The 18,425-nt window shown below is 37.1% G+C and overlaps 1 protein-coding gene across 1 annotated transcript in view; it reads left to right on the forward strand.

Moving 5' to 3' along the window:
- Znf804b (zinc finger protein 804B) overlaps positions 1-17,674 on the forward strand; it is a 474,878-nt gene extending 457,204 nt beyond the window's left edge. Inside the window, exons 3-4 of the mRNA XM_050139849.1 lie at positions 3,996-4,126; positions 13,773-17,674. Of these exons, the coding sequence (XP_049995806.1) occupies positions 3,996-4,126; positions 13,773-17,427 (3,786 nt within the window). The 3' untranslated portion in view covers positions 17,428-17,674. The remainder of the gene's footprint in view (positions 1-3,995; positions 4,127-13,772) is intronic.
- Positions 17,675-18,425: the final 751 nt, after the last annotated feature.

The raw sequence follows: 18,425 nt of genomic DNA on the forward strand, positions 1-18,425 counted from the left end.
TCACACATAAGGAAGAAACATTTCAGCAGTACATTGACATCTCACCCTGCCAGACTGAATGTCGTTGCTACTCGTTCTTATTTATATAATTTCTGTGAACCTCAAAGCTTATTGGTGCAAATAATAGAAAGCATCACAACAATAGTATATATCACCACAGTTGCTTTCCTGTAGTTTTTATGTTGGAGTAAATGTTTCTGACATCTTCATCCTTACTTCATGATACCTGTTACCACTTGTTATTAATGTCTCAAGGTAATGGATTCTTTCAGGTTTGCATGTTTGACTATCTCTATATTTTACCTATTTATAAAGAGGTATTTTCTTTGGATATAGAGTTCTATATTAATATTACCCTGAAAATTTAAAGGCAATCCATTGCATCTTTTTAAATAATGCTTCATTAATTCTTTGAGAGTTTCATACAATGTGTCTTAGACATATTAATCTCAATCCCCAAACTTCCTGTCCATGCAACTTAATTTCTTCTTTAATAAAAAAAGTAATCAAATTCAATCTCTAATTTCCCAATTTTTTGGGGATTTGTGCCCTCTATAACAGCACAGTCTGCCTATGGGTAAAGTAAGAAGGTTGTTCATTTCCCAGTAACAACCAATGTCAATAGCTCATTGGCTAGGGCTCGAACATTATACCTACTTCACAACTCCATTCTGGGATTTTATCTGACTTAAGATTGTCCAGGTCTTGGGTATGCTATCAGAACCTCTGTGAATTCATATCTGCAACTACCTTGTCATGTCCAAAAAAACATGTTTGGTTGTTATCAGCCACTGCCTTTGGATATTAGAATACTTTCTTCCCCTGTTTGTGATGATTCCCAAGCCTTGTAGATTGGGTTATGATACAAATGTTCTATTCTTACTTTTTGCAACTTGAGCAAATGTGGGTCTCTGTGTTAATAAATATCTATCATAAGAAGGAGAGTCCTTGATGAAGATTGACAGGTGAACTAGTCTATGGGTATAGCAATAAGTTATTACCAGACAATTTAATACTACATCCATTTAGCAGAATAACAGCAAGTTCTTCCTAGTGCCTATCTATTTAGTCAAAAGTTCTTGGCCTCAGTCAGGATGTTTTATATANGAAAGTGTTTGTTGACTTTCATAACTTTTGTCTCACCTTTGCACCAGTAGGTATACCTTACCATGCCAATCATCATCATAGTTAAAGATATGACAGCAGAATAAAGTGGATGTTTATTCTTATTGGTAGTGTTCATAGCACCTTTCAGAACTATGAAAGCAAACCATCAGGGATGAAACTTCTAGGTCAGTAGTAGTTTTATTTCTCTATATTCTATGATTCAAGTTGTGGTATCTTTAGCAACAGAGGTTTTCTGTCACATTCTAGATGGTCACCCAGACCAATGGCAGTAGACTAATATGTGGGAATATATGGGTCCTGCTGCACAACAACTCTCAAAACAGTAGCCACCCCTGCCGTTGGACTATTTGTTAGTCTGTGGTGTCTAGTGAGAGCCCAGGGCAAAGGCCCTAATCCTTTGTAACTCCATTTAAACTCTTAAAATATGTATTTTATACTTATTTTAGGAAGCTCGTAGAGTAATGGGTTTTCTTAGGACTTTTTTCAAAAGGTCTTTAGTTCAGTTATCCCTCTTCTTTGTTGTTTGTTTGTTTGTTTTATAACTGCCTATCATTCAGGTAATGAAGTTGTAATCAGTTATTCTTTAATTCCTTGCTTTTACCATGCATTTGACAAGTCCAATAGAGTACTCAACAGAGATAATTACTCTGATTAGAAAGAGTTTCCTGAGTTCTTTACTCAGTTCATCATAAATTTTCTCAGTTCTCTTAGAACATGAATGATTTAAGGTCTTAGGTGGGAGATGGAACCTACTTCTTAGTTCCTGACATAGTTAGTTCCTTCCCGCTCTTTCTGTTCATCCGTCCATCCTTCCCTCCATTCCTTTCTCTGGGTAAGCTTGAGCACTCACAACTGGCTGAACTAAATTTACCTAGATGTTATACAAAATTCATTTTTTCAGGTTCTTTGTTCCTACAATTTTTTTTTTCACTTTTATAGCAGGAACTATCTGAATTATTCTTGTGGACTTCAAAAGTGTGTTTGTGTGCTATTTAAATCTAAGAGACTGAGCATTTTTATAAGTCATATGGGTTCAATTATCTTTCTTTGTGGAAAAGAAAAATAATTGTACTTCATAAGAGAAACTTAAAGCATTTATTTATTGAAAGATAAGACTTAATGAAAACATGATAATTTCTCTAATTAAAAATGAAGTATCTTAGAATTGTGAGACTAATGGAAGAAACAAATATACACCAAAGTTTCAAATACTGTTCTAATCTTGAAGGATCAAGTATCAATAAATGAATCAATTTTCCCAAGTATACAAGTTTTATGTGCTGTTAACACCAAATATTAAATAAATATGGAATATTTTATTAGAAAACAATAAAAACAAATGTAATATATTAAGAATTTTTTTGCTTGCTGGAATATTGAACCTTTTACTTTCAGCTATTTTATTTTTCTCATAAACAACACATATGTATATTTTATCTGATTGTGTATATGCATTAAGTTAGTTTGACATTTTGCTTTTTTTTATCAGGTAAGTATTCACTATAATCCTAGAATATAAAGTATGTGGAGTCTGAGGAAGTATAAACATCAGATACAGGGATCTTATAAACTTGATTTTCTACTTATAACCGACCAAGGCTATCATCTCATTCATTGGTCACATGCTGACGTACTTGGAAACTATGGATCGCTTTTGTTGGTTTTTTGTTGTTGTTGTTTTGTTTTCTGAAAACAAAAAAGGCTTTCTTTAATTCTTAGGGCTTTTCTTTCCTTGCTCTATTTTTTTTCTGTTTTTTTTTTTTTTTAGAAATATCCAAAATATTAACAAAAATTGAATTTAGATTAAATCTACTGTCTTCCCTGTGACTGCTGCCAGTTCTATGTTCCTTTTATTCTTTGTACTTCGAGTATTCTTCTTTAGAAAGGCTGGTCTATGTCCTTTAGGATTGAGTTTAGCTATGGTTACCTAGCCATCGTTTTCCATGACAACATTCCTTTCGTGAACAAAGCTAATGATCATTAGAGATTCTGGGCTTTGCTTTATGTGTAGGAAATACTCTGCTACCAGATTAATGATAGTATATAGATTTTTTTCTTACCTTAGGAGGATCTTTACACCATCCATGAACAATTAAAATCAGACACAGATTTTAGACTATTTAACATCTTGTGTGCGTCCAGAGAGGTTAATCTTCTGGTAGTTCTGCATTCAACCCCAAGTTTCAAGATGTTCATTTGATGGTGTCTGTCTTTCAATTCATTCAACATTAGTAAGTATGCTGTGTGGCAGTTTCTGAAAAATAGATCAAAACAGGTAATAGGACGCGTCTAATCTGGGTATAAACCAGATGTTTCAGAGACTAATCATTTCAGGATAGTTTAAATGAAGAAAGGTCAAAGCACTAGTCTGAGTTTGAATTCCTGACCACTTCTTCACATCCTTCTCTGCATTTAGTTTTTATGTCCAACTAGAGCTGACTTTAAAAACCCACCTAGAACTAGCATTTATTAATAAAAGCAGTTTACCGAGAGAAGTTCATTCCACAGTCTGTTTAATCATCATCATTTTCATAGGGAGGAACTAAGTAAGAAAACTTAAGCTCTGGCCTTCTCTCTCTTTGCAGATGGCACATGAATTTGGTTTTCACTCTCACCAACACAAATGAGTCAGCTGTGTGTGGGTCCCAGCTTTGCATCACACTTTGAGGTTGACTTTGACAAGCTTTGAGGAACAACCTGCTGACAACTGCATTTATCTATTAAATTTATCTCGGAGAAAATGCTTTTACTCTCCATATCCCAAAAGACACCTTTACATTCAAGACCATGTTTAATAAAGACTCTTGCAGACAGAAAAGCTTGTTTTACTTAACCATCATATCCATTCTGTTTTATTTTTTATATAGCGATTGAAAGAACTAAAGCAACGAGAATTCGCTCGAAATGTAGCTTCCAAGTCATGGAAAGATGAGAAAAAGCAAGAAAAAGCACTTAAGCGACTCCATCAGCTGGCTGAGCTGAGGCAGCAATCTGAATGGTAAGAGGCAGCGGAGTCTGATGGTCCATAATGCTTCTCCCAGCTCCTGGAAAGTCTCAGTAATTACTCTATTTGGTTCTCTGTAACAATATAAAATTAACATTTATCAACAAACATGTTTGAAGGCAAATTTTTAATAGGTAATGTTTTGTAAATTATTAATTTTGTCACTTGATTTTTTCTTGCCAGTGCTGTTAACTTCTTTTAACTGTTTATAGAAGTGATGTAAGAACCAGTTCTATAAACTCTCATCTGTTCCAGCTTGACTTGTTCTTACATATTTCCTCAGTAATTTAAGTTTTATAATAATAACTTTTAAAATATTTTATTTAATATTCATACATGCATATATGTTTATAGTATAAAGTGTTTAATCCAATGCAACCTCCATTCCCTCCCCTTCAAGTTCTCTGACCCCCTACCACCTTTCCTTACCAGCTTTGTGTGTTCCCTCTATACACACATATATTTATGTTTAAATACTTACTATATGGGACTGTCTGTGTACATGTGTGGGGGACTATTTTTTTAATCTACTGGAACAAGGATGGATGTTTTCATAGGACCCACATCCCTGAAGAAAACTGACTTGTCCTACCCCAGCAACCAGCAACTGTCAATAGCTCCTCAAGGGCTCCTCCCCAATCCAAGTTGGGAAGATGACTGGCTTGATCTTGTGCAAGGAATCTGTGTGCAGTTCCAGCTGCTGTGTATTCATGTATTTAACTTTGACACCTTGTCTGGCAAACACCGTTCTGCTTCAGGCAGCCACAATGACAGTTTTTAAAACTATAAATAGCAATGCACCTTGGGGTGGAAAACACATGTCCTGTATATTCCCTTGTTCATACTTGATTGTGGAATAAAAAACACTAACATTGTCTGGCAGACAAACAAAATATAATTAATGTGGTTAAATTTACTGCACAGTGCCGTTTTAATTGATAATTATACCATAACAAGCATTACACGAATACATACTTGTAACTGAAAATTGACAGTCTTAAAAAAGCTTGCAGCCACGGAATGATTCAAAGTTGTTACTGGAATGCAATTAACTTTGCAGATTGTGAATTGTGCTAATATGAATCATAATGTATAACAATAATATAACTAATTAATACGGTTGACAGCAACCTGGTGAATTGCGAATTTATAGCTCTGTCAGAATTTACATTTTTGTTATTTAAATGGAATACAATATAAAATAACAAGAGTAAATAGTTTATTTATATTACCATAAAGTATTAGACTTCAAATGTGGTCATTGGAAAATATAATGACAAGTAACCAATATTTACTAATATACAGTGTAGTTTTTTGTTTTGCTTTGTTTTTAGTCCCACTTTGGAACACCAAAATATTTTTGGTTGTTTTCACTCTCTTTACACTTTACTCTTTTGGGGAACCCACCACCCAGCTACTAAATAAATACACATGCGCGCGCGCGCGCGCACACACACACACACACACACACACACACACACAGGCTTTTTACTACTTTCAGATGCTTAGCCTTAGCTTGATTTATTTCTTACCACCTTTTCTTTAACTTTTGCCTCTGGGATTTTATTTTTCTCTATTTTCATATATCTTTTCTTTCCTTTTCATTCTGTGTCTGGCTGGGTGGCTGGACCCTGGAGTCCTCTTCTCCTCCTTTTCTCGTTCCCTCTTCTTTTATTCCTTCTATTTATTCTCTCTGCCTGCCAGCCCCACCTATTCTTTCTCTTGACTCATTTGGCCATTCAGCTCTTTATTAGCCAAATCAGACCTGCTGGCACAGCCTTAGAAGACTGTGCCCTGCCGGGCCATGGTGGCGCATGCCTTTAATCCCAGCACTTGGGAGGCAGAGGCAGGTGTATCTCTGTGAGTTCGAGACCAGCCTGGTCTACACAGGCTCCAAAGCCACAGAGAAACCCTGTATCGAAAAACCAAAAAAAAAAAAAAAAAAAAAAAAAAAAAAAAAAAAAGACTTTGCCCTGTGTTCATTAGTGTAGCATACAGGAAAACATCTAAATCGCATTTCAGTTCCTGCATGATTAGTATAGGAAACAGTAGATCAAATCACAATAATTGTGAAAGAAGGAAATCCTCAAAACCAATCTACACAGGCCAGACCAGTTTTGCCTTGTTCAGCAGCACATCTGAGTTACCCTCCAAGCATCACTGTGGCTCTCTTTACTGTGACAGTAACTATACATCCACATCCCTGCCCCCAGTGAAAGAATCAGAGAGGAGGGGGCTGGAGAGATGGCTCAGTGGTTAAGAGCATTGCCTGCTCCTCCAAAGGTCCTGAGTTCAATTCCCATCAACTACATGGTGGCTCACAACCATCTGTAATGAGATCTGGTGCCCTCTTCAGGCATACATGTAGACAGAATACAATATACAATATACAGAATATTGTATACATAGTAAACAAATAAATTAAAAAAAAACGAATCAGAGGGGATCAGAGGAATCTTGATGCTGGTGGCAGTGGTACAGTCATACAATGGAGTACTACTCAGCAGTAAAAAAAAATGACATCTTGAAATTTTCAGGCAAATAGATGGAACTGGAGAGTGAGGTAATCCAGACCACAGAAAGTCAAACACAGTATGTACTCACTTATAAGTGGATATTAGACAAAAAGCAAAGGATAACCAGCCAATAGTCCACAATCCCAAAGAAGACGGGAAACAAGAACCCTAGGAGAGAAATACATGGATCCGCCAGGGTAGAGAAAGTAAACAAGAACTCTTTAATAATGGGCAGCATTGTGGAAGGGGTAAGAGTGGTAGGGGAGTGGGAAGGGGACAAAGGGAGTGGGGAGGAGAATACGAGGGATCAAGAAGGTTGAGTTGGCTGAAGAACAGAGAGGGAGAGCAAGGAAAGTGATACTTTGAGAGAGGGAGGCAGTATGGGATTAGCAAGAAACCAGGCACCAGGGAAATCCTCAGGAATCTACAAGGATGAACCCAATTAAGAATCTAAGCAACAGTAAAGAGGGTACCTTAACTGCCTTTCCCCTGTAATCTGATTGATGTAATCTTATCTTAATTGTCATCATAGAACCTTCATCCAGTAACTGATGGAAGCAGATATAGAGATCCATAGCTAAGCACTGGGCAAAACTCCTGAAGTCCAGTTATAGAGATCCCTCTCTATAACTATTATGATGATGATGATGTTGATGATGATGATGATCATTATGAGCAAAAGGGCCAAGATCACGATGGGGAAATCCACAGAAACAACTGTCTCGAACAAGTGAGAGTTCACTGACTCCAAACTTACAGATAAAAAGCCTGCATAAGACAGAACTAGGCCCTCTGTATGTGGGTGACAGTTGTGTGGCTTGAGAAGTTTGTGAGTGGAACCAGTATTTATCCCTAGTGCATGAATTGGCTCTTTGGGGTATCCCTATGGAGGGAGACCTTGCTCAGCCTAGATACTTGGGGAAGGCCTTGGTACTGCCTCTAGTGATTTGACAGATAGTTGCTGACTCCCCGTAGGAGGCATCACCCTCTCCGAGGAGTGGATGTGGGTGTGGGGTAGGAAGAAAGTGGTAGGTGTGGAGGGGCAAGAGGTAAAGGAGATTGGTATGGAAAATAAGATTGTTTTAAGCATAAAAATATTAGGGTATCTGTCAGGCAACATTATGTACCAAACACACTCAACTATAACCACTCCATAGGCCATAATGTATCCTATTGGAAAAGAAAAGTGTTCAGTTTTTGGACAAAGAATTTCATATTATGAAGATTATTTCTTCCTTCCTATTACTTTCCAACTGCTCTATTTGCTTAAGCAGGCTTGTGGCTCCAGAGAAGTAACTTAGAGTTATAAAATATTTTCTTTGTTGTAGCAGGAGTGATACATGATACAAAAATGACAATTAAACATAAAATGCCTGAATAATGTGCCTTTGGTCCACTAGTCTTACTCACATTTGCTGAAAGCCAAGCAATTCTGGCCCTGTTGTGAAGGCCTTTTGTGAGTATTTTGTGCTTCTTTCTGTGCCTGTTTTACCATATTTACTAGCATCTGGCTCCCAGCATCTTACAATTAACCCTGTAGGAACGGATGCTATCTGTGTAGAACAATCCAAATAACATGATTCTTCATGCAGACAATAAAGATGAGTTATCAGTATTGAGAACACTTGAATCCAACATATAAGCAAATATTGACTGAAAACTGGCTATGAGTTTCATACAGGGGAGACAGCTTTGATTTTCTCTTGGATACCTTCATTCAGCCTGAGTCTCCAGTAAAACCATCTATTTCATTGTGATGCACTCACTTTCTGAATGTAAACTTATATGCAAAAAAAATAATGTAAGTACAGTACAATATTAAGGGTGTTTTTGAAGCATTTGAAAAATATGTTAGTGATATTGATTCTGAAAACAGAAGTTCCCCATATAAGAAACATAATATAACAGAAAAATATCATTCTGTTTGGTACATACCTTTTTATGTTGCAAAATATAGTTTTCCTAAAGAAGCAAATCATATATTTATAACGTTACTTTTGAAACTGGGGACAATATTCAGATGAACAATACAATAGTAAGAGTTAAACAATTAGGTATTACAAATACTAGGTTTTACAAATAAAAGTCATTATTTTACAATCACTGACACTAAAGATAGTTTCAAACATGAAATCAGAAAGTTTTAACAAATGTTTTAACTATGAAAAATTATAGAAATGGGAGCATTCCTTGCTAGGGATGAGAAGATGGGGAAGTGAGAGGCCAACACACATTCATAGAAATTTTGAGATCTAATATAGAGACTAAAGACTATACATAGCAATATTGTAGTCTTTACTTGAAATTTGCTAAGATGCATAACCTTAAGTTGTTTTTCACACACACATACATATACACACAGGTAATTAGGTGTTGTGGTAAATGTGTCAACGAGTTTTGTTACAGTAACTATTTCACATCATTTGCACATGCCTATTTGACATCCTCATGTGCACCATGGTCTACCTACCCACATACTTCTACTCACATGTTCAAACAACTAACTGAATTTCTATTTTAAAATTAAATGAAATTTAAATTAAATTTTAAAATACTAAAATATTCACATTTTATTGAAATCTGGAAGAAGAAATGCTAATATTCCCCCATTAGCATTTGAATACTTTCTCTTGGGCATAATACCAGTGACAGAAAATTGATTGATTTTCCAGAAGAAGCAAACTTATCAATTAGATAACATGGACACTGCTTAATCCAAAAAAATAGCACAAATATAGAGAGCTATCTGTCACCAAGAAAAAAATTCAGTCACAATGTTGTTCCTTGTCCTTCTTAGTTCAGGTTGCAATAAAACTTCAACAAACCCCTTTGGACTTTTTCTTTGTGTTGGAATAAAATTCCATAGCCCAAATGTTGTGTTTCATACTTCTCCCTACTAAAAATATTACATACACCATTTGGAAAAGTGTGATGATGTTATCAAAACAAGAGGATTATTGTGTCAGGGATGGAAAGCTGTTCCATAAAAAAAATTAAAGAAAAGTCACTGTTTCATAAAATTCCTAAATTTCATTTCCAGACAATAATGGGATATACTTTATCCACCCGTTCATGAGAATGACAATCTCACAGAATTGTGAAGTAAATAATGGCTAAAATTATTGTTTGTAACTGAACATCCATAAGAGTGGAGAAAATAAAAGGTTCTAATATTATAAAAACAAAATAATGTTAGTAAAGGAAACTTTGAATACCAAAAATTATCTTTCAACTAAAGCAAAAGATAACAGACAGTAGAGAACCAGTATGTATGCTGAGTACATTAAGACTACTTATGTTTAAGACTGATGACTCGGTATGGATAACATGTCAGGGGAGTTTTCCTTTCAGAAAACAGATTCTCCCTTTTCAGAAGTCACTGATGGTCTGTACTATTATATCTAAGGTAGAGAATTGTCCAATTACCCCATTCATGTTGACATGTCAACTGCTGTCATTATATAGGGCTTATTTGTGCAGCCATATTGTTGAGATTTGTTGGAAACAGTTTCTCTGTCATTTCTAGAGCACGGTATCCTGTTGTAGAAGGCCAACATTTTGTACAACATTTATACAACAAATTGGCACCAACATGGACAAGTAAAATCCACTTAAAACCTGAGAGAGATTGGAAAGAAATTCTAGTCACAAAAATACAACAAAACGATACAAAACAAAACAGAGTAAGCAGGGCTTAATGCTGCAGTTCTTTTAAGAGAGGTTTTCCTGATTCTGCAGTAGCAGAAAAACAACCAGGTGGTTTTTAAAAGGTGTCTTCCTGGACCGTGCTGCTAGCACGAACTCTGGCTCTTTCGGGAGATCCAGCTATGTAGCATTTAAATGGGTTCTGTGAGCAGAGTGATAAAACTTGCTTAATGGCAGCATAGACCTGCCCTGTGTCTAAAAATGGAGCAATGTAATGGCTCTCAGAGGCAGTAAATAGCTCTGTCATGCTAGACTGGGCAGAACAAGCAGGCAAGGCCTTGTTTGCCATAGCAATGCTGCCGCTTAGGTTTTTTAAGAAGGACTTAGCATTTTAAGAAGCCATCCTGGTCAGAAATGGATTACAGATACACAATGAAGACAGATTCAGACATAAAAGACCTCTAAATGAGACACATTATGTTTTAAAAATATACATAGGCTTAGGAGATAGAAGAAAAAGAGTAAAGAGACAGTAAATGTAATATAAAAGAGAACAGGCAGTCATAGATTAAAGGAGTAAAGATAATAAATATTAAACTTGTAGAAAAAGTAATAGAGTAAGAAAAATAAGTCACATAAAGATGCAATATACACAGAGAGTCTGGATTATGTATATTAATGTGTTTTCTTTGAACTTTTTGACTGTGAAGGACCTAAGTAACCAACATATATACCTTAAATGTATTTGTCTTCAAAATTTGGGTGTAAGGATATGTTGCTTTTGAAAACAGGCTCTTCTTTTGTTTCCACAGAGGATGAGAACCTGTGGATTCATTCTAGGCTATAGTAGTTTGATGGACTAAAACTCTGAAAGACCATTGTGAACACTTCTGCAAAAATTATTTCACTCAACAAAAAGCAGGAAGCAGTTTGGAGAGAACAACAAATTATCAAAATGATTGTTTTTAAAAAGGCATGTGCTATAGAGATTTGCATTGGTATGGATCTTGGTTTGTTGACACAAATTTAAGCTCAATTTTGTATATATTTGTTTTTGATCTTGATTAAAATTTAAAAGCTCATTTAAAAATTAATAAATATAGGTTAATAAGTTTATAGACAGTTAGGTTTTCTCGAAATATAGAGATATATTTCAGTTAAATAGGTATTCTTCAAATCTTTCAGAGACCTTCAGAATATGGTTTTTAAAATGTTTTAAAAATAAGACACATCTACTCTTAGAAACACCAATAACTTCAAGTGGAAGATCAGCATCTAAGAGACTTCTTATGGAGTTTACTAGCCATTTGAACAAGAAACTGCTCTTGCCTGGACTACTTGATATTATGTTGTGTGAGCTGGACATGCAGGACCCATGGAGTGATGACTGCTGAAGTTGCGTAAAGAAGTTGAGACAGTCGTTCGGGGTTTCTGCATCATAAAGGATTCTGTGAGACATTCTACAGGAAACAGAAGAAAGTGACTGACGCTGCCAATATAGGCAGAACTGTCTTTAAAAATCCCTGCTTAATGGAAAAATCTGTCAGACACCATAGGCCTGTAGGCTGAAAATGGATGCACCTACAGTACAGAAGAACTTTGGGTGATTGTCCAGGCAGCAAGATGTCTCTGTCAATTCTAGAGTTTTGGAACTTGCTTACAATGCACTTCCTATTTACTAAGGTAATATTATATATTTCTGGAGTCTTTGATGGAGTTGAAGAATAGATAGTTATAATTACAATTTTCCTTAGTTATAATTAAAGATAAATTAGATATAAATATTGTAACTATAACTCTTGCCTGATACCTATCTTGTTATATGTAATTTTACTATGTTAAAGTTAAAACCTTTCTTTTTACTTAAACAGAAAGGGGAGGTGATGTGGGATTCCCCTCTGTGTGCTATGAAGATGATTGGTTAGTGATTCAAGAATCTGCCTTGGTCTGTGATAGGATAGAGTAGAGTTAGGCAGGGAAAACTAAATTGAATGCTGGGAGAAAGAAGGTGGAGTCAGGAGAAGCCATGTAGCCACCACTGGAGACAGACACTGGATGGAAATTTACCCCACATGGAGATAAATGGAGATGGGTTAGTTTAGGATTTGAGTTAGCCAGAAATACACTTAAGCTATTGGCTGAACAGTATTGTAATTAATACAGTTTCGGGGCTGAGCAGCCGGGAACAAACAAGTGACCTTCTACAAAAGTATCCCACAGCAGGCTCTCTGATCCTCTGGCTCCTGCAATCTATACTCTGTGATTTTTCTTGAGTGTAGGTGTTGTATTATAGGTGTACCAAGGTGAGTTTGGTAACCCACAGTCACCTATTATCTAAATTTGGACCAGGTGTGGATTTCTGCGATAGTCTCTGCTGCGAAAGGAAGATTCTGTGAGGAGATCTGCGAGCTGCATTTTTGTGTGGGTGGGTGATGCTAAGCATTGAAAACTGAAGGACAGTTAATACTTCAAAATTTAAGTGATGTGTTTTAGGGACATACGTTTTAATATTTTATAGTCAAGAAACAAATGCGTAACAATGAAAGTCTAAGATAGAAAACAGGATAGACGTTGATCCAGGCACGTGGACAAAGAACTAGCAACCGAATGCCATTTCAAATAAGATATTGAAGAAGTGATGAACTAGCATTGCTTTTCCTCAGTCAGCATCAGCATCACTGCTGGAAAGAGGTAACTGAGAAAGTGTGAAGACACTAATTTTATCTTAAAAGTTCCTAGTCTCTGTATGTTTATTTTCTGCTTTCTTTTTGAATCACTAACGAACTTCAGCTAAATCAACAATCTTGGAAAACCTCAAAAGACAAAGAATACACAATTGGCATAAAGTTGTTGTGGTGAGGAAGAAGCAAGAGACACAATGGTAAAATCCCGGGGAATGCCCTGGGAACGCTGAGCCTGCCTGAACACACCACTGCCTGCTGCTGGGCTCTCTAGCTGCTGACAAAAGTAATGACAAAAGCTCCTTATACTTCAGCAGAAGTGAACCGGAAAGACCTTTGATATTGAAGGGTTAAACAGTGAATGCTAACAATGCTGAAAAATCAAATTAAAACTCTTTTTCCACTCTGCAGATTTCAATTTCTTACCAAATGTGAAGATGCTGGTTAGAAGACTATGAAACATGTTAAAACTCTATTTCCAAAGATCATAGGTTCTACAGACTATATTGTGATATAAATGTTCTTATTTCCATTTGTTTTGAAGCTTTCATATAAGATAGTTACATATTATTGCTTTTTACATTTCTAAATAACAGAATTAAACAGAGCATTTCAGTGTAACTATATAGCAGTAATACTGACTTGTACGTAATGATAAAACGGTGGTTTTATAGAAAATTATGTTCACCAATAAATATTAAAGCAACCCACTATAGAAATTCTATGGAATGTTGTTTGCATATAGATTTGATTCCAATGCTAATGTCCTACTCATTTAAATATTTACTTTATTTACAGTGTTTCTGGAAATGGACCAGCATACAAAGCCCCCAGGATAGCCATGGAAAAGCAGCTCCAGCAGGGAATTTTTCCTGTTAAGAATGGCAGAAAGGTCTCCTGCATGAAGAGCACCCTTCTCCTCAAGGGAAAGACCCTCCCCAGAAGCACCATGGAGAAGCAGCGTTTTGCTACGCATAACCGACAACAGCTGCAAGCAGACAGGCGGTGCCTGTTTGGAAATAGGATGGCACAAACGTCTTCAGATCTCGGCAGTGCAAATCACAGGACAGGAGTTTCATTTTCATTTTCAAAAAAAGCTTATCTAAAATTAGAATCCTCAGCCTCAGTTTTCAGTGAGAACACAGAAGACACGCATGAGTGTAACAAGTCACCCGCCTATAAAGTCAAACAAACAGTAGAGGAATGCAGGTGTTGCAGGTTTGCAAATGACGATTCACACCTTACTAAGGAAGAAGGTGTCATCTCACCACGCCATCTGGAGGGCGTGCTAAACAACACCTTCTCAATGAATTCTAAAATGTCACAAAACAAAAATGAATCTCTTAATGAGATACTGAAAGATTCTTCAGGCATTCATGCTTCTTTCTCTAGGTCTAACCTCCATCTTTCAGAAAGAAATTTTACTCTTTCCAGCAGAGAGAAAGAAATTAGGAATACATTGAAGGATACTTCAGAAAACGGCGTTAATCACCCACGACAAGCAAATGAATTCTCCAGTCAACTTCATGTTTGCAAACACAGTGATAACCATTGGTGCGAAAGTATGAATGAGTTTTCACCTTCAGGGTCAAGGGAACAAAAGAGCAGAACACATCTGAATCCTATCTCCAGAAAGGAAGCCAGAGCAAAGGCTTCAGAAGAAGCAGACAAAGTTAGCAATAGTGTTCAGAGACTTTACAGAGAAGGCTGTCCAGGTGACCTGCAGTCAAAATCATTGCCTTTCCTCCACGTACAGAGCAAAGATGGACTCACCACTCTACAGTGGCCTACAGAGCTCTTGTTCTTTACCAGAACGGAGCCTTGTATATCTTACGGCTGTAATCCACTATATTTTGACTTCAAACTTTCTCGCAACACGAAGGATGAGCATAATTCAGAGAATGTAAAAAAAGAATTGGAGAAGGAGCCTTTGGAAATGAAGCGAAAAACAGAGAGTCAAGTCTCAGGTTTAATGAAAGAACAGCAAAAAATGACCCAAGATAATCAATCTCCGAAGCCAAAGATGATTATAGCTAACCCAGACTGGGAAAAGTTCCAGAGAAAATACAATTTGTACTACAATGATTCTGATTCTAGTATAAGTGAACATGATAGTCCGAGAGACTTGGATATGAAAAGTCCTGAAGTGCCCGCCTACCTTAATCTGTCTCTAAAAGATGGCGTGAAAAAGGATAATGCTGATGATGCTGAATTCAAGGGACCTTCAAATGTTCACAGGCAGAGCTACAAACGGACAGTTCTAAACAATGTTCAGGACAGGCCTTCACGCTCGCCTCTCATCTCTAGGACTAAAACACACAAGGGGAATCCCTGCACTCCACATTCAGAGGTTGAAGGACAAAGCCAGTGTACCTGGAATTTTAGTCCTTGTACATCAGAGAACCACAGTGAGCCTGAGAAGGACATCAGTGAGAGTTTAACTAGCTGCAGCATCGGCCTGGGCAACAAGGCTTCTACAAGTGGAAAACAAAGCTATGACAGATTTTCTTCAAAGCCACCCCTGAGTAACCATCCCAGACCTATGGATGAATCTCCCAGAAATGTGGCCAGCTGGGGAAACACATGCTCAAGTCATCGGTCCAACGGCAGTGGCCGCAGTCATTTGCTCTACGTTTGCAAAGCAGAATGTGACTCAGTTGAAAGACACGCGTGGAAACACCGAAAGCACAGTTGCTTCTGCTTGTCTAATGTCCCAATAAGCAGTAGCTGTCCTCAGTTAGAAACGCAGAGAGGCAGGAGTGGTAAACTATGGGACTCACTTAAAACTAAAAAACAGTCGAAACACAGCAACTGTCACTGCAGAGAGAGATGTAAGCTGGGTAAAAGTCAACAATTTGAAGGGCTGAAACCCACAAGAGTTTTTAATTGTGATTCCAATTCACAGGTTTCGCTGGATAGAAATAGTGAAAAACCCTTTAATGGCCCAGGACCTCAGCACAGCAAACCAGGCTCGCATTTGAGACAGAGAGTTTACTGCTTAAACAAAAACAAGAGAAGTCAAAAGTCTTTGACCAGCCTTCACAATAATGACGTGGGAAAAGTCAAGTGCAGACCGTGCAACCGGAGGACTCTCAACGACCTTCTTAGGAGCTGTGGAGGTGGCCCTTCAGAAACCACACAGTCAAACATTTTGGATGGAGAAGGGCCTTCCCTGACAGCAAAGTGTCTTTTAGAAAGAATAAAAGCTAAGAAGTGTCAGGAGCAAGCAACTAAGTTTGAGGTTTCTTCAAACAGTTGTTTAAAAGAATCAGAGATTCATTCACAGACACAACCCACAGTTCAACCTAGACCACCGAGCTGCAACAGAACAGCCTTACCTTTTTCAGAGAGGAGACAACAACTGAGGAAAAGAAGAAATGATAAAGACAGTATAATATATAAGACTTCTGACAAAGACACAATCAGAAGCTCACAAAAAAATAATTTTACTGTATTCACAGATGCTGAATGTGATAACTATCTCCCCAAAGGCATAAATCACACAGTAACAGACTCCCAGTCTCCAAGCAGAGAAAAGAACCAGACAATGAAAGAGCAATCTAAATCTTCAATTAGTGAAGTCCAGCCTTTCCTTCAAAGCTGTGACCCAGTACCAAATCATTTCCTTGGTGCTTTTGCATCTAATAGATATACTGGTGTGTCTGATTCAACAGAGACCAAAGAGGACCAGATAAATCTAGACTTACAAGATGTAAGCGTGTCTATGAATCACGAGGAGGGGAATATAAACTCTTGCTATGACAGAACTATGCAGAAGCATGACAAAGTGGAAGATGAATTGGAAGGGTGTCCCAAGTCTCTCTCCCCACCTTTAGTTCATCAGCCCATAACATTTTCTCCGGATGAAATAGACAAGTACAAGCTCCTCCAGCTACAGGCCCAGCAGCATATGCAGAAACAGCTCCTGTCTAAGCATCTCCGGGTTGTCCCTGCTGCAGGGCCCACTGCCTTCTCTCCACCCTCAGCTGTGCAGACACTTCCAGTCCACCAGCACACAGCCATCACCACCATCCACCACACCTTCCTACAGCACTTTGCTGTTTCTGCTTCCATCAGCTCACACGGCAGCCCCCTCCCAATGGCTCATATCCACCCGTTCCCACAGACACATTTCAGCCCTCTTCCATTTCCAACCATGGCTCCGACCATTATCCCTGCACACCCTACTTTTCTAGGACATCCCCTGCATTTAGTCACTGCTGCCCCCTTCCACCCATCACATATTGCGTTTCAGGCTCTGCCTCCTGCAGCGTTTATCCCCACATTGTTTGGTCCTCATTTAAATCCAGCCACAACTTCTCTCTTCCATTTGAACCCTTTAATCCAACCAGTGCTGCAAGGGCAAGATGTTTACCATCATGCCTGTTCCAACCAGATGCAGCAGTTAAATAGTGTGAAAGAGGCCTTAAATATGTCAGTCCATTTGAACTAATAGTTATTACAGCTCATCGTTGAATAAATAATGCCAATCGTGACTACCTGCAAAGCAATGTATGAATATCGTATCTCCCATTATTATAAGATTTAAAATAATGCTGCCAAGTCCAAATGTAATTCACACATCAATATAAACCGAGTTATCATACTAGAAATGGAAACATTTTAAGAACTTGTGCTGGCAAAAACAATAGCGCAAATTAAAAATAATTTTATGGAAGGAAATCCTAGGAGGCATTAAAGAGTGGTTTGAAATAAGTTGTTAATTAATACTAAAATTGGTAAAAGAAGACATTCTGGCACATCACAGTGAAGGAAAAATAGAAAGCTATGTTTGCCGTCTGTGATGAGTGAATGACGAATGAATGCGGATTTTATTTGTCAGATAATATTAAAATGTCAATAAAATGAACCAACGGTTAAGAATAATTTCTTTTGACATATTTTTCATGGAACTTAAGAAATATTCTGATTAATGCAAGCTGAAAACAAGTACACAAACTCACTTTAAAATTAATGGAATTCTGTGAGAGACCATTTTCATACCACCTTGTATGAATCAATAGCATCAGAAATTAAGAATGTTTAAATTTCATATTAGAAAGTATAAAAGAGATGTTATTAGTATTTGATAATGCAAAATAAAATCTCCTTACAGTAACATATTACACATATTGGTAATTATTTCAAATATAATAAGAGCTAAAAATCAAGTTTTTTTTTAACTACTTAGAATTTTTTTGTGGTCAGGAATAAGAAGGACAAGGTTTAGAAATGATGAATTTTATGAGGATAAGCCAAGTTATCAAACATGGAATTTCAAATATTCATTCAAAAGCCTTCCTGGCTCATAGAATTTTCACTTCCTGTATTGTTTATATGATTTAATATTCTTATAATTATAAAAGTATTACTCATATTTCCTATAACAATGGATTTCCACAAAGCAAAACTCACAGAGCAGGAGTTCTAATAATGAAGTTAAGATGGAAC

The sequence above is a fragment of the Alexandromys fortis genome, unplaced genomic scaffold (genome assembly GCF_014885135.2).
Source record: "Alexandromys fortis isolate MF-2015 unplaced genomic scaffold, M_Fortis_MF-2015_v1.1 scaffold_38, whole genome shotgun sequence".
Classification (NCBI taxonomy): Eukaryota; Metazoa; Chordata; class Mammalia; order Rodentia; family Cricetidae; genus Alexandromys; species Alexandromys fortis.